Source organism: Monomorium pharaonis, chromosome 8 (assembly GCF_013373865.1).
Source record: "Monomorium pharaonis isolate MP-MQ-018 chromosome 8, ASM1337386v2, whole genome shotgun sequence".
In the NCBI taxonomy this organism is placed as follows: domain Eukaryota; kingdom Metazoa; phylum Arthropoda; class Insecta; order Hymenoptera; family Formicidae; genus Monomorium; species Monomorium pharaonis.
The window spans coordinates 9150283-9176903 of record NC_050474.1 but is presented as its reverse complement, the minus strand read 5'-3'; the positions used below and the strand labels follow the sequence as shown (position 1 = coordinate 9176903).

Genomic DNA, 26621 nt, shown 5'->3' with positions numbered 1-26621 from the left:
GAAATATCTCTTATTATAAAGACAACGATAGAAAACGATTCATGTTCCATAACATATATTTGATAGAAACATATAGGGACAATTTCAGATTTATTTGTATAGACTTTAAATCGTAATTTTTCTATTCAGTAAGATAATTAGGTAAGATCATATAGGAAAGTATCCATATTCAGATAAAGTTTTAATCGTTTAATTGAGATACGATAAAGAACGATAGAATTTTATAAATTTTCTACCAAATTTCTATATGTTTCTATCATTTTCTATCCAACTTTTTAGTTAGTACGCAGCGCCGCCGATAGGCTGGTAGGCGATTACTCTCTCGTGAGTCAAATGCAGCCGACCCGCTATATAAAGACCACCCGCAATACAATTAAGACAAGCAATAATCAGTTTCTTTCGCTACGAGAGGACGATGTGCAAGACGACTGCCACATTACTTTTATAATTTACTCATTTTAATTGAGTAAACGATTCTGTACAAGAAAAGTAAAACGTTTACATTTTTTGAACTAGATTTACGATAGGTAATCTATACGAAAAATACGATACAGAAAGATAAAAAGTCTATCATAAGTTTCAGATAAGCAATCTAATATTTGCGAACCAAAAACACGATAGAATACGATTAATTTATATAAAACATGACGATAGAAATTGATTAAAAACGATAGGTAATCTATATGAAAAATACGATACAGAAATATAGAAAGCCTATCGTATATTTCAGATAACCGATCTAATATTTACGAACCAAAAACACGATTCAATTAGATAAAACTTTTTCTTATCTGATTCTATCGGATTTTTTTAGCAGGGTTATTATGTATTCGATACGGACAACTTCGGCAGCTCCGATAGCCGACTACTCAGTCCTGAAAAATGGTAGAAAGAGAGGTTCGTAAAGGCGGTTAACATCGGACCCAGGTAGCAAACTCACGTCATTTTGACGTCCCAAAATGGTCATTTACTAACTATTCTTGACGTTACGAAATGACGCCCTTATGACGTTAAAATGACGGTCAAATGTCACAAATTCCTGACGTCATGAAATGTACCGTATTTTGACGTCATAGAATGACGTGAACAATATGTTGTCAAAAAGATCTCTAAAAGATATCCTGTTTCTGAAAATCTGTAAATAACATAAAGAGACTTCTAAAAGATAACATATAATGTCAGAATGTTAACCAATGCGTCGTTTTTTGAGAACAGAAAGATATCATGAAACTAATATCTAAAAGATTTCTTAAATCGGATATCTTTAAACTGCAACTAGAGATAAAAAAATAAAATAAAAATTTCATTTTTTTTATTATTCTTATCAACAGTACGTACTAAATTTGGGACAAATTTTTATTAATTAATTAAATTTAAATTATATTATTTTATTTTACTCTTACTTGCCGCTAGTATAGGTTTTGAACCCGGGACCTTAGGATTACAAACCTTGTACTCTATCTGCTACGCCAGTTTGAATCATAGATATGGGTACTTATTGTCTACATATACCTATATGTTATAAACTGTCGCAATTATATTATTTTTTATAAAAGCAATTAAATTTTGCAAAACATATTAAAAATAAATAGCATTAACTTATTTACTTATTAATTTCATTGTTAAATTTAACTTTTTCCATAACCTTTATAATTTGATGGAAATTGCGATCTATTTAGCATTAAGACTTTGAAGCGTTCAAATGGTTAATGTGACCATTTTGAAATTATTTCCAAGATATCTAAATGTTTTCTTAAAAAAGTTCTCTTAAAGTTGAATATAATATGCTTATATAATATGCTTATGCCTTACGCCTTAAATCTCGTTGTATAGACACCGCTTTAGACCGTGTCTAAAATACGTCTTAATGACGTCTTTATGTCCCGATTTTGGATGTGTGCTGTCTGGGAAAATAATCGTCAGATCATGACTGAAATATGACTTCGAAATGACGTCATCATGACGTCAATTTTAGGTCATGTAAAAAAATGGTCATTTTGACGACATATGACCAGATATGATCATTTTGGGACGTCAAAATGACGTGGGCTTGCTACCTGGAGAAAAGCGAAAGAAACTATCTCAAATTAAACACAATTTAAAATAAAATCAACAATTATATTTACGAGTTCAGACGAATACAATAATAACGTGGCCTCAAACACACAATAAAGCGACGACTATAATCCGCGTACACCGAGCCGGTGCTCGCTCGAATTAACTTTGAGTCGGGAAGAAAACGATTTCCAATAAGCAAAAAATCATTACTGCAACGTTATAATGTTATTCACTAACATAGTAACGTTTCTAAATATGTAGTTTTTAACGTTGTATATATCATTATGACAACATTTAAAAACCGTTTAATAAATATTTAAGAAATTTGTTGTGAGTGTGATGCACTCACACAAAGAATGTCGCAACCGATAAAGGTGTCAAGTGACACCTCACGCGTGCAACACCGCCCGGCCGTCATACCGGGCATCGCACCAGGCAATGCACCCGGTTGCCAAACAATCAACACCTAAAATCTCCTGATATACGCTGTCGCTATGCACTTGTAGATCCGCGAGACTTAAATATGGATGTCTTTCACGACAAGATTCTTCTCAATTTCGTCGGCGACGGCTCCGTCCTACTTGAGCGGCCGTATCCCCGTTCTTCAGGATGTCGCTCCCCGACTCTTGCCTCATGGCTCAGTGGGAAATAATGTCTTCCGTTCTACTCTTTTCGTCGGGATTTGTGTGGATACCGTTCCGTTTATACACCAGAAAAAGGAGTCTGCTCAGATCCTGTGGTTCATTTTCGCGACAGTATCGAAATTCTCACAAATAGGCAGTAATTTTTATGACAGAAAAAAAAGTGATACGACCTGCGTGTCCCTGCCTCAAGGGGTCTCGACGATTTCTCGGCGGCAGCTCGTTCTTCTCCATTATTTCAACGCTCTCCTGGCGTCTTCCAACGAGGCGTCAAAATTATACAAAATTCAACTTCTTACGATCGCTAACTTTCGACGCACTCTCAAAATAACGTTTCAAAACAATCAGAAAAGCACACAAGACGGCACACGGACACGAAACGCACCTACTCCCAAGCGAGAAGACGCAGAACTCGCGTGGTGAAAATGCAGTTGGGCCCTTGCAACAACAGCCTGCAACTGTCACGTCATTATATATAAACTAGTTTTTTTGCCTGCGCGAAGCGCGGGCTCAAAGGCTCTTTCTTCACGCGTTCCTCTCTCTCTTTCTCTTCTTTCCTTCTCTCCGTCCCTCTCGCTTTCGCAAAATCTCAATAGAAATATTCAAATGATTGAAACTTTGCCGCTACGCGTGGGATTCCCCCCGTTTTTTTTCCGTGGGTAGGAGGAAATGCTTTTACGCACTCCTGTTTGGTATACCAGCCATTCAGATTGTGTGGGACTCTTAAGGCCCATCGCATTACCCCTGTTTCCAGGATATCCTTTCGGATTTTCGTTCCCTTCTCAGCGGTATGCGACTGCCTCAGACTACCCACTAAAACTCCCTCCCTGTTCCTCTATTTTTTCTCTTCTTAACTTCTGATTTTGCTAAAGTCCCTCTCTTTTGTGTTTTTACACATTTTTTTCCACCCGGACGTCTGTATGTATGTCCGCGGACATACTTCGTCATTTATGGTCCAAACCTCATGCCACAGGTCTCAAAATTTTCAAAATTTAACGGGGAAGGCTGCTAAGGGTTTGGATTATCTATATACAAGTTGTTTAAAAAAAAGAGTAGCCGATCATTTATGAATCAGCTTGTAGATTTTGTGATATGGAAAATCCAAGCAGACAGCGGCAAAAACCGTAAGAAGTGGAAAATTTTGAGACCTGTGGCACAGTATAAGTATACAGTAGCGACAATAGAGAAAAATTGAGTCTGATTTTCTTCTGCGCATGCATTGGCTGTACAACCAAGAATATGGCTCCCATGGCAAGCTGTCATCAGCTATCATAGCGATTTTGTGAATAGTGAAAAAAAAAGCTAAATATAGCTAAAGTGAAATTTGTTGTAATATTAAAAAATGAGTGTTAATGGATATTCAACTATGCTGCTACACAATAAAAAGCTCAATTTGTAATATATTGTAATTGTCAATAAAATATGTTATTTTTCCTTGAATATATAATTGGTTTTAATAGGTTAAGAATTTATATTGTATATATATACACATATATAAAATGAGACTACAGTCATTTCTATTTACTTTAATATTTTTTGATTTTATAATTCAATTAATACGTTACTAAAATATAATGACATTAGTAATAAAAAATTAATCTACATATACTTACACAAAAATTGTAATAGTTATATAAAAATTAAATTAAAATTAATCTGATTTAAAATACTTTGCGCGAGATACGACTACGTCTCTTAATATTGTTCAAATAAAGCGCTCTTCTACAACCAGGAACATGGCTGATGGTCATGCGAACGGTTACCACTTACATCAAAGGTGCCGACGCTCACTGTCGCTACTGTATTACTTATACTGTGCCTGTGGCATGAGGATCGTACTACAAATGATAAAATAGTCCGCGGACATACATATAGACGTCCGGGTAACCGCAAAAAACACAGGCATTTGTGGTCCAATCTTCATGCAAACTAGTCTCAAAATTTTCAAAATTTAACGGGGGAGGCTGCTATGGGTTTGGATTTTCAATATACAGGGTTTTTCAAAAAAGAAAAGCCGATCATTTATGAAACAACCTGTATATGAAAAATCCAAACAGATAGCTGTGGCATGACGATCGGACCACAAATGACAGAGTATTCCCCGGATACATGCAGACGTTCGCGAATTATATATGTATATGATGATGATATACTATATATATACTATATAGCATACGTTTTCGTTTAATAAATAATTAATTAAACTTTCGACGGCACTGACGCCATTTGGCGCCAAACTGTTGTGCTTCTGTGAGCATTGACGTCATGTGGCGCACATCGTTTTGTCTTTGATTGGTTGATCCAATTTTCATAAAAGTTGAAACTTAAGAGTTTTCTGGGCGCCACTGAATACAAAATTAAAATAAAAAATTAAAAAATTCAGTTTAAAATAACGGACCCAGTATAATTGCCCGAACAAAAATTATTTGATTGATGGAACCTAGTGTTTGAAGTTTTGTGAGTCGCTAAATACAAAAAAAATATATAAAAAATGGCAAACGTCATATGATTGCTGAAAAAAACTAAAATTTGATTAAAATCTAGTGCTTCAAAATTCCGTGGATCACTGAACACAAAATAAATAAGTCGCTATTGCTCCAAATGCAGTATAGATGTAACGGTATAACTTAATATAGTAATATTGGATCAGATTTAAATTTTAAAATTTTGAACTCAAATTCAAATTTAGCAACTAAAAAACCCTTAAATACCAGATATCATAAAAACTGATCAATTTTTTTCTTATCCACACGAATACAAACAGAAAAATGTTGTGTGCCGTGCATAAACGTGCAAAAAAATAGTTTATTAAATAATATAAGCCAATTAATTTTTTTGTAACACACATTTTTTATTACGTATGAATTTCTTTAATTTTTTGATATTGGTATAGAAGGGTTTATCAGCAATTTTTTTTTATACCTTTGTATAACACACTCTCCGTAGTTAGTTTTGTCTATCGCTGCTAAGTCAACTATGAGAATTAAATAATTGAATCAAATAAATATTTTAAATAATTAAATAAATACAAGTACACAAATAAATAATTAACAACTAAAAATAAAAAATAATAAGGAATTAAAATAATTTCTAATTTTATTTATTTTTATTTATTTACTTATTAGTTTACTTAGTTATTTATTTCTCTATTTATTTATTAATTTAAATTTATTTATTTAATTATTCATTAATATAAAAAATAAAAATAAAGTTTTAAGTAAGGGAATGTGTAATAAGCGCGTGGAGAGCCCGTGGAGCCACATGGCACGCTACGCTGCTGCATATGCCGGTCGCGCGCCGTCTGATTGATCAACTTTATTTATTAATAATTCAGTAAATAATAGTCTAAGCCAAAATTTTTAAAGGAACTTTTAGTTTAAAATTTCATTCTCTTTCACTCTGTAAAATAAAAATTATTCATTCTGGGACACCCTGTATATATATATATATATATATATGTATATACGTTAATGCGTACGTACATTTATATTAAAAGGAAGATCTTTTCAATAGAAAGGAGATCTTTAGTCCCTATACAATTTTTTTGTAAATTTATAAAAACGTTAACACCTTTTATACAGGGTGTAATGTAATCGGAAGCCATCCCGTAATGGAAAGATAGACGGGATCGAGATGAACATAAAAATCCAATATTGTCTTGGGTTAGGTCTATCAATAATCGAGATATAAATTTTTCAAATTGTACGAATGAGAGCGCGCCGTGTGAAGAGCCGAGACGCTCGAGCTGTAGCGCGGCCCACTGTGTCGAGCATTGGCTGCCGGCGGCGGGGGGAAGAAAGAGAAGCGGTGCCGCTGCCTGTGCTTCGCCGCCCTCGCGTCTCACTGCACCGCGCCAATACTCGTGGCAATGGCAGCTATGCACATTCGCGATTACTTGACAAATTAGGACAGTTAGCAAAGATATGACAAATTAAAACCGTAATAAACTGCTGTGATTAGGAAAGTCGAAAGAGCGAAAGCGATAGATACTTATGGAATCTACAAATAATCTAATTTCTATCGTAATTGTGAATAAGTAAATTAATAAAAGTTTTTCGTACATTCACGAAAGATTCTTTCTTTTTCTTAAATATCTTATTTACAGTATCATACAATTCTAACTTTGTTTCTTATCGAATTGTGTCGTACTGTTAAATCCTTGATGAAAACATTAATAAAAAATTAACATAAATTTACAATTGATTCTTAAAGTAATAATTTTCTTTTATAAGTGTATTATAATATTTGCCGCATCAAATTCTCTCATCGTTTCTTATTGTTTTTTTTCCATGGAATGTTAAATTAACAAAGGTTTATCACAATTAATATCTACGATTGATTCTTCATACATTCTCATTTTGTAAATATTTAATTAGAAAATTATAAAATGCGCGATATATCCATATAATATGTTACACTCATTGTTCATAACACGATAGAAAAATATCTCTTGATGTAACGATTTCACAATAGATTATGCCTTCTACGATAATTATGCTTAGAGATGTTCAATATCAAATGTTATTAATATAACGAAGAGTTTTTCTTTCATAACGATAGGGAACTCGGAATTTCTTTTATCTTTAATTACATTATTAATTACAACAGATTTTTACTGATTGATTCAGAATAGATATCAAGAAAAATACAAAAATCTAATTGGTTTCTCTTTCGTAATCCACTTGTCTGAAAAAAAAAGAATTTCAAGAAGTGATATCATTGTCTATCGTTCTCTCGTTTCCTGTTAAGAAAGTATATTTTCTCGTTGGAATATGACAAAATATCTACGGAGACATCGTGTTTAATAGTTCTGTTGGAATATTTCGTAAACTTAAGTTCTCTATTGTATAATAACGAAAGAAAACGCTTTGTTGTTAACCATACTGGTGACATTAACATCTCCAAGTATAATTACGATCGTATCGTATAATTTAATCACGAAATCGTTAGATCAGGCATGATACAAGATATTTAAGAAAAAGAAAGAATCTTTCGTGAATGTACGAAAAACTTTTATTAATTTACTTATTCACAATTACGATAGAAATTAGATTATTTGTAGATTCCATAAGTATCTATCGCTTTCGCTCTTTCGACTTTCCTAATCACAGCAGTTTATTACGGTTTTAATTTGTCATATCTTTGCTAACTGTCCTAATTTGTCAAGTAATCGCGAATGTGCATAGCTGCCATTGCCACGAGTATTGGCGCGGTGCAGTGAGACGCGAGGGCGGCGAAGCACAGGCAGCGGCACCGCTTCTCCTTCTTCCCCCCGCCGCCGGCAGCCAATGCTCGACACAGTGGGCCGCGCTACAGCTCGAGCGTCTCGGCTCTTCACACGGCGCGCTCTCATTCGTACAATTTGAAAAATTTATATCTCGATTATTGATAGACCTAACCCAAGACAATATTGGACTTTTATGTTCATCTCGATCCCATCTATCTTTCCATTACGGGATGGCTTCCGATTACATTACACCCTGTATATTAACATGCATGTATATTTTCTTGTATTAAATAGAATAATTTATAAATATCGTATTCGATGAATACTGATAAGATTTTTTGGCGGTTTTCCCTTAGCCTTGTGACCAATGTCGGTATTTTGTATGAGTTCCGCCAAATAAAATATTATATTTCAATTTAAATATATGTTTTATTCCAAAAATTTACCTTTTTTTCGTTTTTAAGTTGATTTTTATTATTAAATGCAAATTATTTTTAATTCCTTAATTTATGTTAAATATATATACACAAATATACATGCAAATGATATGCAAATATATGCGTGCGTGTTACATATATAAAAAGTGTTAACGTTTTTATAAATTTGCAAAAAAATTGTATAGGGACCAAAGATCGCTTTCCTATTACTAATGGATATTTTACTGAAGCCTCATATGATGCGCCTGCGCGAGAACAATCGGCCCGTCTATCAACACTGATATTAAACTTATTCGCCCTTATGTCGTCTGCGGATATATATATATATCCGTTTAAATGTATTTTCAAACTCATTAAATTAAATTATATAATTATATTATCTTTATTATCAGAGTGTGCTATGTGCATATAGTGTAAATAATATAATTATGCAAATAGTTATTGCAGTTTATATTTTATATTTCTCTCTTAATATTGTATATTTTGTTATATTGTATTTGCAGTTTTAAATATTAAAAAAATATTTTGCTTTATATTAATCTATATTAGCATTTGTAACAATGAAAATGTACGTACGCATATACGTATACTATATATATGCTACTTTTGTTATATATGTTATATATGCATTTATACTTTATATCGTGTAATACGTTGAGTATTATGTAATTAAGGTTTTTATGTCCTAATATAAAAATATACGCAGGAGAGGCAGTTATTAAATGTGACGCGACTAAAAAAATAACGCAACTTCTAGCACGGCGCCTATAGCACGAGATTATCATCTCGTTTTGCCAATAATTGAAAATGATGGAACCCATATGTTATTATATTTGGATGGATTTGGCTTTTAATGCTCTTTAATTTTTGTCCTTACAAAATTTTCAAAATTTTGAAAAAAGGGGTGGGGGTGGGGTAAATTAAAAAGTTTGAAATTTTTAGAAAATCTAAATATACTATTGTAAAGAATATAAAATACCATAAAACTTTTGTATAAATCATTTTTTTATAAACCCTATATTTTCAAAGATATTCGCCAAAAACGAAAAAACGCGTTATTTTCGAGGAGTGGTTTCAACCCCTAAACGTCGAGATACGCCGCTAAAAAAAAATATGGGTCAAATATTTTTTTATGTTCTACAACATATCCAAAACTCATTAAAATCGGTGAGGGACAGTTCTGTCCGTTCCCTTGTGTCACCCCCCCTCCCCTCTTTATGCTGGAAAGCGATCCCCGGGGGGCCTCCCATCACACGCAGCCCCTAGCCACCAAAGTGGGTTTAGTAAGTAGTACGGACCTTGCACGCGTGAGAGTTGGGAATAGCCCGGCTCTCACAAGCCCGTTAATCCCACATAAACCTCGCCAGTTGGAAAACCATCGGCGAGGGAATGCGTAAACGCATTCCCATCTCGCTTATAAAAAAAAGGTTCACTTATAAGCGATACTCATAAACTTTACAAAAAACTTTAGTTTTTTCCTTTCAGTTGATTCTACTGGATGTTATCATGCACGCAGTATGGAAAGAATTTTTCAAAGCAGTTATGCATTTTTGCTTACAACTTATAATTAAATGAATAAAATTTTGTAATAAAAATTGTTTTGAGTACCTAAAGACATGCACAATAAGTGATAAAAATCGCAAAAAGATTCACTGCTTAGTTTCATTAGAAAAAAAAATCATAAAGTGCTTAATTTTGGCCTCCTAATGTAGACGTCCCCCTTAAGCCAACCCTGGCGCACCATCTATGAGCTGTATAGTATACTGACAGTTTCTATTACTTTTTGACAATTCTTGACAATTCTCGCATACTTCCAATTATTTCGGTGCATTTTGCAAAGAATATAAAAAAAATAAAGAATATTTTTAAAATGTCATATCATAGCGAGCAGATTTTTTGATATTTTTTGACAATTCCAACTTGTTTAAAGGTAGTAAATTGACGGAACTCTTTGCAAAATGCAACGTCTCGTAAATAGTGCGCCAGCGGCCTGGTTAAATAATTAACGAAACTCTTTGCAAAATGCATCGAAATAGTTGGAACTATGCGAGAATTGTCGAAAACTATTAAAAAACTAATAGGAACTGTCAGCACACTGTACGTTTCGTAGATGGTGCGCCAGAGTCAGTTTAAATAATTGATTAAAATTAATTAATTGACGCAGCTCTTTACAAAATGCGTCAAAATTCTTAGAAACTATAGAACTCTTTAAGAACTATAAAAAAATACAATAAAAGTTCATTTCTTTGAAACTTGAACTACCATGGAAGGTCAAAACCTCATATTTTTAATTTTTTTTTTAATTAATTCGCTAGAACTATTGATAAACTATCAGGAACTGTAGACTATTATAAACCAAGCTAGAACTTCTAAGAAATAATTAATCTTTACGATTCGGTGCGCTACCTGAACTTAGCGTACCTTATTTTTAAATTCAATTTTTTTATATTTAGTCAACGGAACTCTTGAATATTCTTACAGAGAATTCTAGAACTATTTGAAAGAACACTAGAACTCTAAAGAAACGTTTGGATTTTTAAATATGATGTGCTAAGTTGACAAGAATCCAAAGTAGTGGCGTAGCGTCACAAAAGTAATTTTTTTTTTTTTTTTTCATTATGTTGTACCACATTAAAAAATTGAGCAAAAATATATGTTATAAAGGATATTTTAGGAAATGTTTATATTAAATATGGTTGTTGTGAATCAAAAACATAATCTATAAAAAATTCTTTAAAAATTGAAAAAATTGTTTAATCCCTATTTTTTGTCAAAACATTTTTTTAATTTTTTAGAAAATTGTCTCCTTGATTTTAATAACTTTTTTTTTCATCAAAATCGGTCAAGCCGTTTTCGAGAAAATGACTTTTTAAAATTTTTTCCCCCTTCTATATCTCCTAAAACAATGGAGATATCAAATTACTATTTAGAAAAATTTTATGTCACATTGATGTAAACTTACAATATAAATTTGAATCCAATATCTGCAGACTTTACATGCTTATTCCACTAGACCCTTAAAAAAATTTGTAAAGTTTAAAATGATGACAGATTTAATAGCACATTAAAAATGCAAAAAATAAACCCAGTTATTTAAAACAGAGGTCGGCAAGAAATGCACTTCTCGGCCGATTTCAGCGAGCTCCGCCTCCCACTATTCCTCTTGCCCCGCGTGCCGCGCGGGCGGCCTACGAACCGTGCGAGGCTCAGGAGCGTATCTCTCGTAAATGTATCTTTCCAATAGCTTTCCTCGTCACCCATGAGGTACTATTGTCGACGCGTTTTTTTTTAAGTGGTATCCCCAGTAGGCCTAATCCACTGATGACAAAAATGACCTTTTGAACGATGAATAAATAGGAATTAAATAATTAATTAAAAAATTTAAGATTTTCGAGATCTTTTACAAGCAAGAGAAGAAATATCCGAAACTTTTATATTGCTCGTAGCAAGCCGCATAAGACACGGTAAAGAATTGTCGCTTAAACGGGAACGTTTCTCATTTTTTATAATTTTCATTTTGGAAAATGAAGTCTCGCATAGATATGTGGACCCAAACATGGAATATATTCGAAGACCAAAATCATAAAGCTTGGGATAAGACGACTTTGATAAAATTTTAAAAAAATCTACACCGGTTTTGTTGCTTGTTTTTAACGATATGTCATTTTGTAAATCACATAATTCATCTTGCAAATCAAGATGCTGTTCTTCGATTGGCGCTGTAAGGGGATTTTCAAAAAGAATTAATTCGTTTCTAAGTTTTTCAAAACATATAAAACGCGAATCAAATTCTGCTATAAGGCTATCTATGAAATGCATATATTCTTTAAAATTGCTGTTATATTCTTCAAGAAGAATCTGACAAGAAGGAAAATAATGAAAAATATTATTATTTAAGTGAGATTTGAATAACTGTAATTTTCTACGAAAAGAATCGACATGACTAACTAATTGGGAAATATTTTGATTTGGTCTCTGCAGCTTTAAATTTAGAAGTCTAAGTTGATTAGTCATGTCAGTAATAAAAGTGAGTTCGAAAAGAAATGTTGAATTTTTCAAAAAAGAGATATATTCCTCAAATTTTTGGTTATTCATTTCTTGCAAGAAAAGGAGGATCTCTTTTCTTATTGCAAAAAATGTTTCCAAACATTTTGCAGCACTAAGCCAACGTACTGGACAATGGAGTGGGACATCGGTATAAACAGCATTATGTTCTTCGAGAAATAATTGAAATTTTCGATGAGTTAAAAATTTATGTCCACCTTTAATAATATTAATGATTTTTGTTACCGTCTCCATAGCTGTTGACAGTTTTACTACTTTACCACTTAGTGCTTCTTGATGTATTATGCAGTGTATAATTGGAATATTAATATTTCGCTGCTTTAATTGACCAGCAAATCCCACTTTTGTACCTGTCATACTTTTTGCGCCGTCAGTCGTAATCGAAGAACATTTACGAAAATCTACGTTAAATTTTTTCAGTGTTTGTTCGACTGCCAAAAAAATATCGAGACCCGTTGTTGTGTCACGTAAACATACAAAATCTAAAAGCTCCTCGACACATGAAAAATCATTTTGAATGATTCGAGTAAAAATACTCAGTTGACTCATGTGTCGAATATCGGTGCTTTCGTCAAGAGTATTTATATCATACATCTATATCATACATTATCAAACTGCATTGTACAGCTATCGAACCGCTATCAAACAGCATCACACATCTATTGAACCGCTATTGAACCACCATTGAACTACTATCAAACTGTATAATACAGCTATCAAACCGATATTGAACTGCATCGTACAGCTATCAAACTGCATCATACAGCTATTGAACTACCATTGAACTACTATCAAACTGTATCATACAGCTATCGAACCGATATTGAACTGCATCGTACAGCTATCAAACTGTATCATACAGCTATCGAACCGATATTGAACTGCATCATACAGCTATCAAACTGCATCATACAGCTATTGAACCACCATTGAACTACTGTCAAACTGTATCATACAGCTATCGAACCGATTTTGAACTGCATCGTACAGCTATCAAACTGTATCATACAGCTATCGAACCGATATTGAACTGCATCGTACAGCTATCAAACTATATCATATAGCCATCGAGCCGATATTGAACTATCACTTGTGAAATAAATTGAAAAAAGTTGTGTTAAAGTATAATTTTTTCTATCGTACGTGACTTCATATAATTTTTTCTATTGTACGTGATTTATCAACGAGATCGTCTTATATTATCTCGGTCAATGTCTCAGTCAAAGAGCATATTAAACATATCATATTCCATTTCATACATCTATATATCTTATATCCATTTCATACATCAATATATCTTATATCTTATATGGGAAAAGGATAGAAAACATTTTATTGCATTTTATTTTTCTTTATTTTGAAAAAATTCCACAATTATTTTGATATTGTGACCACCAGTTATATATTTTAAATACATTTTGTAATGCACAATTCTTAATATGTTTTTCACATCGTATAGTATTACTAACATCTAGATTATTTAAAGATTTAATGTCTTCATAATCTGCATCCAAAGTCTTGATATATATCCCATCATCGGTATCGAGGCTCGATTTTTTGCAATAAGAAAAGAGATCCTCCTTTTCTTGCAAGAAATGAATAACCAAAAATTTGAGGAATATATCTCTTTTTTGAAAAATTCAACATTTCTTTCCGAACTCGCTTTTATTACTGACATGACTAATCAACTTAGACTTCTAAATTTAAAGCTGCAGAGACCAAATCAAAATATTTCCCAATTAGTTAGTCATGTCGATTCTTTTCGTAGAAAATTACAGTTATTCAAATCTCACTTAAATAATAATATTTTTCATTATTTTCCTTCTTGTCAGATTCTTCTTGAAGAATATAACAGCAATTTTAAAGAATATATGCATTTCATAGATAGCCTTATAGCAGAATTTGATTCGCGTTTTATATGTTTTGAAAAACTTAGAAACGAATTAATTCTTTTTGAAAATCCCCTTACAGCGCCAATCGAAGAACAGCATCTTGATTTGCAAGATGAATTATGTGATTTACAAAATGACATATCGTTAAAAACAAGCAACAAAACCGGTGTAGATTTTTTTAAAATTTTATCAAAGTCGTCTTATCCCAAGCTTTATGATTTTGGTCTTCGAATATATTCCATGTTTGGGTCCACATATCTATGCGAGACTTCATTTTCCAAAATGAAAATTATAAAAAATGAGAAACGTTCCCGTTTAAGCGACAATTCTTTACCGTGTCTTATGCGGCTTGCTACGAGCAATATAAAAGTTTCGGATATTTCTTCTCTTGCTTGTAAAAGATCTCGAAAATCTTAAATTTTTTAATTAATTATTTAATTCCTATTTATTCATCGTTCAAAAGGTCATTTTTGTCATCAGTGGATTAGGCCTACTGGGGATACCACTTAAAAAAAAACGCGTCGACAATAGTACCTCATGGGTGACGAGGAAAGCTATTGGAAAGATATATTTACGAGAGATACGCTCCTGAGCCTCGCACGGTTCGTAGGCCGCCCGCGCGGCACGCGGGGCAAGAGGAATAGTGGGAGGCGGAGCTCGCTGAAATCGGCCGAGAAGTGCATTTCTTGCCGACCTCTGATTTAAAATGTATACAGAAGTTTTTGGGTCGTTGATTACAAATGTGAAAAATTAACTTGTAAACAACACGTACAATAAGAATTTAAAAAACATACAAAAATCAATATACATTTTATAATTTTTGGTCCATTATTAAATTAAATATTTAAAAAATTGATAAATTTTGACTTCAGATTGAAACCTGCATTTTAAGAAAGGACACTGCACAAAACAAATAGAAAAAGGGGTATAGTCAAATTGGTTAAAACTGATGTATGTTACAAGACTTTTGCAGTCTTGTAGTTCATGACCTCTTAATCATAGGCACTAGATCTGAAAATGGCTAGTTTTCGAGTTATAAAAATTCAAAGGTTGAAAATATCGATACCTGCTGCTGATTAAGTGGTTAAGAGTACAAACAAAGCGTGATGTATACGTATGTTTAGCGTTGTTACCTGAGTATGTTTATGCACACACACACACACGCGCGCGCGCTATTAGGCAGGCTCTATCTCGAGCGACGAGGAGGAGAGCCAAAGAGAGTGTATGGGCTCAATGATTCTAGCGAGAGTTAGTTAGACTTTGCTCGAGAGAAGACCCGCGCGTGTCTAGCGCGCGGAGCGACGAGCACGACGAGACAGAGCGAGAACGCGAGACAGGACGACGAGCAAGCGCCAGCCTTCGTAGTAGCCCGCAGCGCCAGGCGCCTCGCGCTCCAATCTCCCTCTCTCGCGCCACTCCCCGCAGACAATCTCTCCATTGCCAGCACTCGCCCCACGAGAACCCGCTCCCTCTCTCCCTCTCCTCTCTCTTCTCCTCTCTCCCTCTCTCTCTCTCTCTCTCTCTCCTCTCTCCCTCTCCCTATCTCCTCCCCCCCCCTCCCTCCCGCCCCTCTGCGGCGTGCGTGCGGTGCATGCACGCGCATACATTTGCTTACATTTACTTTGCTAAATACATTTACTTTTTTCTATATGAAATTTACTAAAAATGAAATCTTCACAATAAAGAATAAAATTTGCGTAATATTCTCTTGCAAATTACATTCTTTAAACAATAGTGAGTATATTATTGATAATATTATATGATTTTATTTTTAGAATATTTGTAGATATTTGTAGAATCTTAAAATTGTTTTGTTTATATTTTTCACTTTCATATTTTTCTCATAAAATCGCTGTGCATGTTACCTCTATATAGATATGTTTGCAGCATAAACACCAAAGCACGTTCCTTCTCAAATATAAGTTTTATTTCAAATAAATTTTCTGTTAGTTAAATAAATTGTTTATTTAATGTCTAATCTCTATATTGCTTCTATTTTTAACCGTCCGCAAAGCAAGTGAATAAAAATCACAAGGGGTTAAAATTAACCCCTAGATGGGGTTAATTTTATCCTAAAATTTCAATGTAACAAGAACAGATAGATCCAAATCCAAATAGAACTTTAAGTATGTGCTCACATTATGATGTTATATGCCGTACTGATTTATTATACCGGCACGAAGCGGCAACATCTCAATTCCAGCTACTCAAAAAATCAGATCGCTTGTATCACATTTTGAGAGACATACAAGTTTTAAAACCATTGAAATTAATTTAATTCCATCTAGTTCTTGGAGGGTTAAGATATGTTCAATTCTAGCATATTAATTTTATAAACTTTATTGTTTAAAATATTAAAATATATTTTATTACTTAATTTTTCAATTTATTTTATAATTATGTATAAACTCTTCCACTATGGGACTAAACTGAAAGGTCATAATTTCTGCTGTTACTGTCTAACTCACTCAGGAAATCCAATTTCTCAAACACTTTTTGTGGATTGTTGCAAAAATATTAATTACTACAAAATGTGCATAATGTGTAAAAACTACTATAGTAAAAACTACTATACCATCTGCTAGAAAATACTTTCTAGTTTGTATTTGTTTCTTTTATTTTGTTTTTGTTTAAGAAATACCTAAAAACAAAGTGGTAATTTACTTATGGCAACTATCCTCTACATTTTATGTGATTCATTATATTAGAAATTTGTTTGAAGCAAACAAATAACTGCATTACAATATTAACTTCCATTTACCTGTTTTATTTCTTTTAATTATGTAAATTTTGACTTTGGACTCAAAATCAACAATCTCAAAAATTCTTGAATATCAAATTCTAATATATTGAAAGAAAAAGTAAAAATATACATTTCAAATATAATAATAAAATTAAGATTGCCTTTTTCAATCTGCAGTAGTTCTTGGTGCTGAATATAATTTTTTATCAATTTAATATTCTTAGCTCATAAGCACTAAATATCAATATTTATTTTTCACAATAAATTATTTCCAGTTTTTTCAGGAAAGAAGAAAGATAGTCTTAAAGATGTTTCAGAGCATTAATATTTAGCTAGAAAAGTTTTAAGGCTGACAAAATTGTCAGCACACAGTTTATATGAGCTAAAAATATTAAATTAATAAAAAAAATTATATTCAGCACCAAAACCTGTTGCAGACCAAAATAGAAAATCTTTACTTCATTTTTATTTAAAACTTATCAGTCAAATAATTAATTTACTATTTTTTTTTTTATAAATTCGTGGAATTAACTATTATTATTATAAATTTATTTTATTTATTTTCAAATAAGCATGATATCGATTTTATTTTCTCAACAGTAAAACAATAATTTTAAAAATGAAAAATTACAACAGAATTATAAACTTATTAGGAGTTATTATAAAATAATTACAAGTTGCTTTTTGCAATTTAATAGAATAATTATAACATTTGCAATTTTATTTTAAATTTTATTATATAATTTTATAAATATGTACTCATTGTGATACTATTAATGCTCGTACAATTTTGACTTTTTGAAGCTTCAAAGTTTGAATATCAAAGTTTTAGAATTAAATTATCAATCCTAAATAATATCAATGAATACCTGACAATAATGGTTTGCTCCAGATCTATATTTTTGGATGTCTCCAGACGAGACAAAGGAAAAGGTATTTTAGAAATTATGGACAACCAAATAAGCAGGACATATCGAGTCTCCCATGTCTCTACATCATTCGGGTCTTGCTTTTCGAGCATTCTTAACACTGGCAGAAGGTCCGCCACTTCGTGCGGAAGATAAGTGACAATTCTCTTATACGTTTTCACCGACATGATGATAAATAGATACTTGAACGCGTTGTGCTTGACACATTCCGGGCATACATCATCTTTGATGACCAACAGCAAGGATCCCAGGATACGCTCGAGATACGGATCTAGAAGATGATGCTGATCCTGATATTGGGACAAGATAAAATTAAAGCGATCTCTGTTTCGCTCGACGTGACTCGTCAGCAGATTGGGCTGGTTCAACTCCGCTATCAAAGCAGTCACTTCGTCTATTTCCTTGAATGCGCTAAAGCCACATACTACCCGCTCCGGGTCTACGCAATCGTTCAATGCCATCGTATATGTGAGTCTTTTTATCGAATTTCGCTGTTCGCTCGATTGCATACGCAACGAGCTATTCGCGTTGATTCGCGTGGATCACAAATGGCACGACAAAACGTTCGCCGTCGTCTGAATAATTATAACCACAAACTGATCTTGATTATTTTGGCCCATCACACTCAAAATGACATAAGCTACATAAACATAGCATAAGACCAAATGGAACCAATCAGCTCCAAGCATGAAATCGCCATATTGTACATAAGATGCTTAAGGGCCATCTACAATGGAGTGTTTTAGTCGTAAGGGCAGATCTACAATAGGTGTAGTAAGTCCATAGAGCTTGTATTAATGCTCTAGTTTACACCGAGCACTTGGTACGCGTATCATTTAAGCTGATCAGCCAATGATTAAACACATTCACTAGTTATTTACTATTTGATACGCGTACCAAGTGCTCGATGTAAACTAGGGGTGCGTTCAGGGAGACACTGGGTGTTTACGATAATGGGTATCCGAGTAATTTTCTCTAGGACCGAAATATATGATAAGCACAACCATCTACTATCATCATGATTCGTGACAACTCAATGCTGTCCGGTATAGGGCCACCGCACAAACTCTTCCATAACGCGTTACGTTACGTTAAGTACTCCATACGAACCTAAGTTGTACTTAAAATTTAACTTAAATCAACGCACAAAGAAATCCTTAACGTAAGTTCTTAAGTTCTTACGTTAAGGATTTCTTTGTGCGTTGATTTAAGTTAAATTTTAAGTACAACTTAGGTTTGTATGGAGTACTTAACGTAACGTAACGCGTTATGGAAAAGTTTGTGCGGTGGCCCATAGCCAAATCGTCACGAGCAAGTTGCGAGTTCCGTGAGTTTGTAGCAGGTAACCTAAAAAGTACGACATAAATAATTTAATTATTACAATTAAAAATAATCTGTTTTTAATGTATGATAAGATTATTAACTTTAAAATAGTAATTGTATGTAACACAATCATGTATTTTTAAAGTATTGTCTAAAGTAATATCAGAGATTATTTTATTTACAAATATTTATTTTGTCTATCAAGTTTCTATCATAACGGTATTATTTCAAAACCTAATATATTTTAATTAAACATTGATTCTCAATAAATGTTATTATTTATTATTAACTAACATATATATTAGAAAAGTCATCTTTTATTAAACGGATGGTGTTAACACTTTGAAACAAATGAGATAAATTATGTAAAATTACTAAATAAATCATTATTAATAATATTTTTTAGATTACAAGTAAAATAAAAATTTAAGTATAAATATTTTTCTTTCTTGTAACAACTGTTAATGATAAGTTGCATGGTGTTATCATTATTTTAAAAAATCATATATCTTTATGTATAAATATTATGCATGAATATTTCACTAATGTGAAACTAATAATAATGTTTACAATAAATTTTTTAAATTTGTAATACAAGTGCATAGTAAATTAAGATATATTGTAAACAGATATACGTTAGATATGCGTTAGATATACGTTATAATAGAAACTTGATAGACAAATTAATAAATAAAATATTTGTAAATAAAATAATCTCTTTAATATTACTTTAGACAATACTTTAAAAATACATGATTGTGTTATATAATTACTATTTTAATGAAGTTAATAATCTTACCATACATTGAAAACAGATTATTTTTAATTGTAATAATCAAATTATTTATGTCGTACTTTTTAGGTTACCTGCTACAAACTCGGTTACACGACATTTTCCCGAAAACTAGATGAGAAAATGTTGGTACTAACCAAATTCTCTAGGCAATACCGTTTCAATTTCTGCAGGTTAGTAACACTGTTAAAGTAGTAAATCCAAGGTTTGCAGAGTCGGTTTTGACGTATGCGCGCGTATATGTCAAACAATAAATATTATATAAATGATTTATGACATTTGATTTAATAAATGAATAAGAATTACACAAATAACTAAAAATATAGTGCATAGAGATGAACAAGGTAAACAAATGTTTTATATATTTATATGTAAGAGAAGAAATTTTAATATAATATATTAATATATTAAACTATACTAAATTATATTTTTATTATATTAAATTAATTAGTAATATAATAATTTTTAATTTCTTTGATATGCCTTGACAGACAAGATTTATGATTGAAATCTGGTTTTCCATATTAAAATCATTGTCAGCCGAGAAACAAAATCTGTGCAAGATAAAATAGAAACATAAAGAAGGAAGAGGGAAAGAAATAAATGGAGAATAAACAAATATATATCAGATAAGTAGTTAATATCTTTATAAGAAATTATGTATTCTATATGTGCTTTTTGTAGATGAACCGATTCTTTTCTTGAATTAATTTTTTGTTTCAGCTTCTTTGCTAATTGTAGAATGTTGACAGCTGAACCATCAGAGAACAATTCCTTGCCGAGTATGCTGTCAAATTCTAAGCCTGCTACTTCCTCGAGTATGCCAAAATTGTAAGCAAAAAAGTTGATATCACATTGTAACATCGAGTATCATTTCGTAAGTAAACATATACTATTTGAAGTAAAACAAATTATCGTTAAAGAAATATTTTGATATCATTATTTTTGTAGTTAATGTGTGTGTGTGTGTGTGTGTTTGTGAGTATAATTCATTTAAAATAATTATTAGTTTAATAATTAAAGTTACATTTTAGTTATAGTATAAGAAGGCTCGTGATATTACTTGGGTTGAATTAGATGAAGACTATCTTACATTGAAGAGGTGTTTTCTACAGCATACACTTGGCGTCTTTTTTACCGTTTTTAAAAAGATAATTTTGGTTTATTTTACATCAAATAGTGTATTCACTTATGAAATGATCTTCGATTGTTGGACAAGCATCCATCGCTACTTCTAAACCCATTCTTGTAAAAGCCAATGTAGGTAGCACATTTTCTGTTTGCTGAAAGATAAAAGGTGTATACCGATCAGCAGACTATATAACAAAATAACAGTAAACAATGAGCAGGTCTATCGAAAGCGTTCATGACAGGTTGACGATAAACACAATAGTATCCCAGATAGCACAGAGATTCAAAAAGAATTCATAATTGGTAACATAATTGGTAACGTACAATTGAGTTCTTTTTAAACTCTCCGTGCTATCTGGGATCTCTTCTAGTTTAAATAATGTCGGTACATTGCTGGGACAAACAGCACATATGCTTTGTAGAACAAACAATTTCGACAAACCTGCTCTCAGTTTGTTGTATCAATCTGTTACTGCACCGTTGATAAATCTAATTGATATTACAATATAATTTCAACTTTTTTGCTCACAATTTTGACATACTCGAAGAAGTAGCAGGCTTAGAATTTGACAGCTTTATTCGGCAAGAAATTGTTCTCTGGTGATCCAGCTGTCAACATTCTACGATTGGCTAAGAAGCTGAAACAAAAAATTAATTCAAGAAAAGAATCGGTTCATCTACAAAAAGCACATAGAATACATAATTTTTTATAAAGATATTAGCTACTTATCTGATATATATTTTTATTCTCCATTTATTTCTTTCCCTTTTCCTTCTTTATGTTTTTATTTTATTTTGCACAGATTTTGTTTCTCGGCTGACAATGATTTTAATATGGAAAACCAGATTTTAATCATAAATCTTGTCTGTCAAGGCACATCAAAGAAATTGAAAATTATTATTACTAATTAATTTAATATAATAAAAATATAATTTAGTATAGTTTAATATATTAATATATTTTATTAAAATTTCTTCTCTTACATATAAATATATAAAACATTTTTTTTCTTGTTCATCTCTATGTACTTAATATTCAGTTGTAATTTTTTAACATTAATTTCAATTACATGTTACAATTTAACTTAATATTTATTATTTTGGCGCGCGCATATGTCAAAACGTCTCCGAAACTCCGAACACTCGTAGATTTACTCAGCGGTCGCAGATTGCGGCCCCGGTAGCATACGGTCGCATGGGGAGGGGATGAAGACTAAGGGCAAGAACCAATCATATACTGAGCACTCACTTATTCTTTAATATGATTGGTTTTTGCTCTTAGTCTTAATCCCCTCTCCATACAACCGTATGCTACCGTGGCCGCAATCTGCGACCGCTGGATTTACTACTTAAACAATGTTACTAACCTGTAAAAATTGAAATTGAAATGTCTAGAGAATTTTGTTGGTACCAACATTTTCCCCATCTAGTTTTCGGACTAATGGCTTAGTTTACATCGTGCATTTGATACGCGTATCAGGTACCATATTCGTATCAAATTCGTACTAAATATTTAGTACGCACGATGTAAACGCTGCCGGATCAATTTGGTACGAGCGTATCAAGTAGGAGTATCGTACTAAACTGATACGCGTACCAAGTGATACAAATGTCGATGTAAACGCATAAAACGCATTTTAGAGAGAATTTGGCAATTGAGCATAACCTCAGTGCTAAAATCTAAAAACCGGTGTGAAAATGTCTTAGTAGGAGACATCAATATGAATTAAATTTGTATTATATTTTTCACAGTACATGCTTAGTACATTCGATGTAAACGCGCCCGTACTAAGGCTTTGGTGCGCACCAAACTTAATACGCGTACTAAGGTTTTGACGATGTAAACTAAGCCAATGTCGTGTAACCCGAGCCTGCTCCAAGTTGTACGCAGCCATATAACAGATGCAAATTTAATTTTTTTTGTTCTTCCTGAGTGTATCGTCAAAATATAGTGAGAGTGCAGAGATTGAATTACCTTATAATTTCTTTAACACATATTCCTTTAACCTATACTGCTCAACACAGAGCACTCTCCCCTCTTCCTCGCCCAGCGTGGGTACGCAATGGCGGATAAACCATGTGACTCAAGTGACCAATCAAAATTGTGTTCGCCATTGGCGAATCTTTTGTAGTTTGTTCAGGGGCTCGATTCTTGAAGTCATTCGCAAGAGAAACGTATACGCAAATACTCGCTCTAACAGAAAGTTGTAAGTTTATTGGTTAATAGCCATACGATAGCCAATAAATTTCCAACTTTTCTGTAAGATCAGAATTTGCGAATACGTTTCTCTTGCGAATGAATTCAAGAATAGAGCCCCAAGTCTGTTCGCGTCACATGCCCCAACATGCTCCTATTCACCCCAACGCACTCCAATACGTTGATTCCGATGACGCCAACCTATTAGAATGCGTTGGAGTGAGTAGGAGCATGTTGGAGCATGGCGACGCGAACAAACCATTCGTGTCGCCATGCTCCGACATGCTCCTACTCACTCCAACGCATTCTAATAGGTTGGCGTCATCGGAATCAACGTATTAGAGTGCGTTGGGGTGAATAGGAGCATGTTGGGGCATGTGACGCGAACAGACCATTTAGCTGCACTGATACACTGGTGCAATAAGTTAAAGTGAGACAAATATATTTTTTCTCATTCTAACTTGTTGCACCAGTGCAGCAGTGCAACGAAAAAGAACAGACTAAATGAGAAAAAATATATTTGTCTCACTTTAACTTATTGCACCAGTGCATCAGTGCAGCTAAAAAGAACAGGCCAAGTAAAGAGGTGTCAAATAACCTACAACGAAAGTTCGGTTGACGGCGCGCAGGGGTGACCGTACCGCACCGTCATTTGGGCATAGCAAACCTACGCGGACCCGAGCTCATTCAATGCGGACAAACACGTACACATAAACATATACACATACACTCATCCATAACTGACCCATCTACATATATACGACACATACACATACACACATCTACATAACATTCAGTGTGGTAAAATCAGCGAAATTGTACGAGAGAAGGCCCAGTGTTACACGTGCCGTATATCTGAAGAAGATCTGGCACATTAAGCTCTCAAAACAAAAAAAAAATTCGGTTGACGGCACGGTAAATCACAAAAAGAAAAAAAAAGCATGTGAAGCTTCTGTGTGTTCTCTATTCATATAATTGAACTTTTATATTATTATTATATTGTTAGCAAAATGGATATTCTAAAAGCGGAAATAATGAAAAAACGCAAGGAGCTAGAAGAAAGTCATGTCTTAGTATGTTACACATTTTATTCTTTGACTTTGTGTAGTGTGATTATTTAACTTTACTTACTATTTAGTCTTCAATTAATACTTATGTTGAAGTATACTTTTAGGAAGATAACAAGAAGTATTTCAAAAGAAGTCAGTTGATATCAAAGCAACAAGAAGTGCAAGAAGTTGACAAGGGAAACAATGAAGCTGTTCCTTCAAACCTTAACCAACAATCTGAAAAACACTTAACAGATAGTAGTTCTGAACATTTGCTGTCCAGACAAGAAGTAATTAGACGATTACGCGAGCGGGGAGAGCCCATTTTGTTATTTGGTGAATCCGAGATAGAAGCCTTTAAAAGATTAAGGAAATGTGAAATCCTTGAACCAGAAATGAACAAGGTAAAATGTTCATCTGCTTATATATTACTTCATCAATTAAAATTAGAAATTATAATCTTCTCATATGCTTGTAGCATTATTAAATATAATGATTAAATTGAGATAAGGTTACTATACATTCAATGAAATATAGACAAATAAATAAAACAATATAATTATATTTTCAAGTAAAAAAGTTAATCAAATTTATAAAAATTAAATCTAAAAGATATTGATTAATCTGTTACTATTAAATGTCATTTTAAACTGGAATTAAAATTTAATAAAAGACTAAATTAATATAATTATACAAATATAATGAAAGAAGAACATGGTTATAGAAGCTGGCGCTAGAAAATCTTTGTGCAAATTTTAAAACTTTATTTATATAACAATTAAGAAGGATGTTTTATCTGAACACTCATTTTATTTGATTATTTATAATGCAAATTAATTAAGACGCAAACATTTTAATTCATTCATAATTCGAATTCTCTTCAATGTTGAAAATCATAATGTAGTGAAATACATTGTAGTCAGTTATAATGTAATTTATTTTAAATAGACATGGAGTTGTTAATAGAACCATGGTTAATTAAAAGATTTTTATAATTAATTAGTGATTAGTCTTAGATGAAACTGTCTCATTTTTAAAAGTTATCAAATATTGTTATTTTGAATAGTTAGTTGGAACAAGAGACAGTAATACTTAAGGAAAGGTCACTGTTCTCCGAATTTGTTAAAATTTAACAATATTATGTATTTTTGTGCGTAGAACATGAATCTGGTAGAAAAAAGCTCTGCCCCACGAGACGAGATATTAATCATTAAAGTTCACTATTTGCCAGGTTATGAAACCTGTCATACCGACGAAATGTTGCGACTGAACATGGTCCCGTGGTCCCGTGGCCATATATTTTGACATTTTGACTGAAAGAACATATATTCTCAGAAAACGCGTGGGCGGGAGAGGGGCTCCGCCCCTTTTCCTGCACCCCCTCCCCGTAATTTTTTCTAACCTAACCTAACTTAACCCACATTTTAAAGTCAATATTTGGTTAATGCGAAAACATTGGAAATGAATAGCGTGGAAAGTCGCAAACCTATGTGGTACTGTACAAGCGTGGACGTCGTTTACTTTACGTAGAGCACTGATATCATGTATCGTATTTGTAAAACGTAAAATAAACGACATCCACTCTTGTACAGTACCACATAGGTTTGCGACTTTCCACGCTGTTCATTTCCAATATTTTCGCATTAACCAAATATCAACTTTAAAATGTGTGGGTTAGGTTAAAAAAAATTATGGGTAGGGGGTGCAGGGGAGGGGCTCCGCCCCTTTCCCGCCCACGCGTTTTCTAAGAATATATTAATTCTCTTTCAGTCAAAATATGTCAAAATATATGGCCACGGGACCACGGGACCATGTTCAGTCGCAACATTTCGCCGGTATGACAGGTTTCATAACCTGTCAAATAGTAAATTTTAACGATTAATATCTCGTCTCGCGGGGCAGAGCGACGCTTTTTTTCTGCCAGATTCATGTTCTACGTACCAAAATATACGAAACTGTGAAGTTTCGTCAAAATCGGTGAGGGAGCCCCTTTTCTTTACAATTACCATATTTAAGGGGTAAGACCACTGTAATAAGTTTTCAGAAAATCGATTTTTTTTATTTGCTTAAAAGAATGTTTTGAACCTTCTAGAATAGGGGAAAAAAGTTTTATGCCAAATTTTTCATTTTTTCACG

At 32.8% G+C, this 26621-nt stretch overlaps 2 protein-coding genes and 2 long non-coding RNA genes across 8 annotated transcripts in view; 2 read left to right on the top strand and 2 right to left on the bottom strand.

The window, feature by feature from the left end:
* Positions 1–18708, bottom strand: part of LOC105838432 (tubulin-specific chaperone D) — a 139066-nt gene extending 120358 nt beyond the window's left edge. For 3 of the 4 annotated variants that reach the window (XM_012683985.3, XM_012683986.3, XM_036290966.1), the window contains exon 1: positions 17933–18708. In XM_012683985.3, the coding sequence (XP_012539439.1) occupies positions 17933–18501 (569 nt within the window). In that variant the 5' untranslated portion in view covers positions 18502–18708. The remainder of the gene's footprint in view (positions 1–17932) is intronic. The other variant, XR_004964306.1, reaches the window with a different exon arrangement.
* A 1444-nt stretch (positions 18709–20152) lies between these two features.
* LOC118647137 lies at positions 20153–20689 on the top strand. The gene is made up of 2 exons (XR_004964452.1): positions 20153–20452; positions 20600–20689. It is a non-coding gene; the product is annotated as an uncharacterized LOC118647137 (long non-coding RNA).
* A 549-nt stretch (positions 20690–21238) lies between these two features.
* Positions 21239–22766, bottom strand: LOC118647136. Of its 2 annotated transcripts, none has more exons than XR_004964450.1 (2): positions 21682–22766; positions 21239–21391 (listed from the first exon to the last, which is right to left on the bottom strand). It is a non-coding gene; the product is annotated as an uncharacterized LOC118647136 (long non-coding RNA). The 2 variants fall into 2 exon arrangements; XR_004964451.1 differs by having other exon boundaries at positions 21769–22766.
* A 1192-nt stretch (positions 22767–23958) lies between these two features.
* Positions 23959–26621, top strand: part of LOC105834949 (pre-mRNA-splicing factor 18) — a 58638-nt gene continuing 55975 nt past the window's right edge. Inside the window, exons 1-3 of the mRNA XM_012677826.3 lie at positions 23959–24351; positions 24443–24509; positions 24611–24889. Of these exons, the coding sequence (XP_012533280.1) occupies positions 24447–24509; positions 24611–24889 (342 nt within the window). The 5' untranslated portion in view covers positions 23959–24351; positions 24443–24446. The remainder of the gene's footprint in view (positions 24352–24442; positions 24510–24610; positions 24890–26621) is intronic.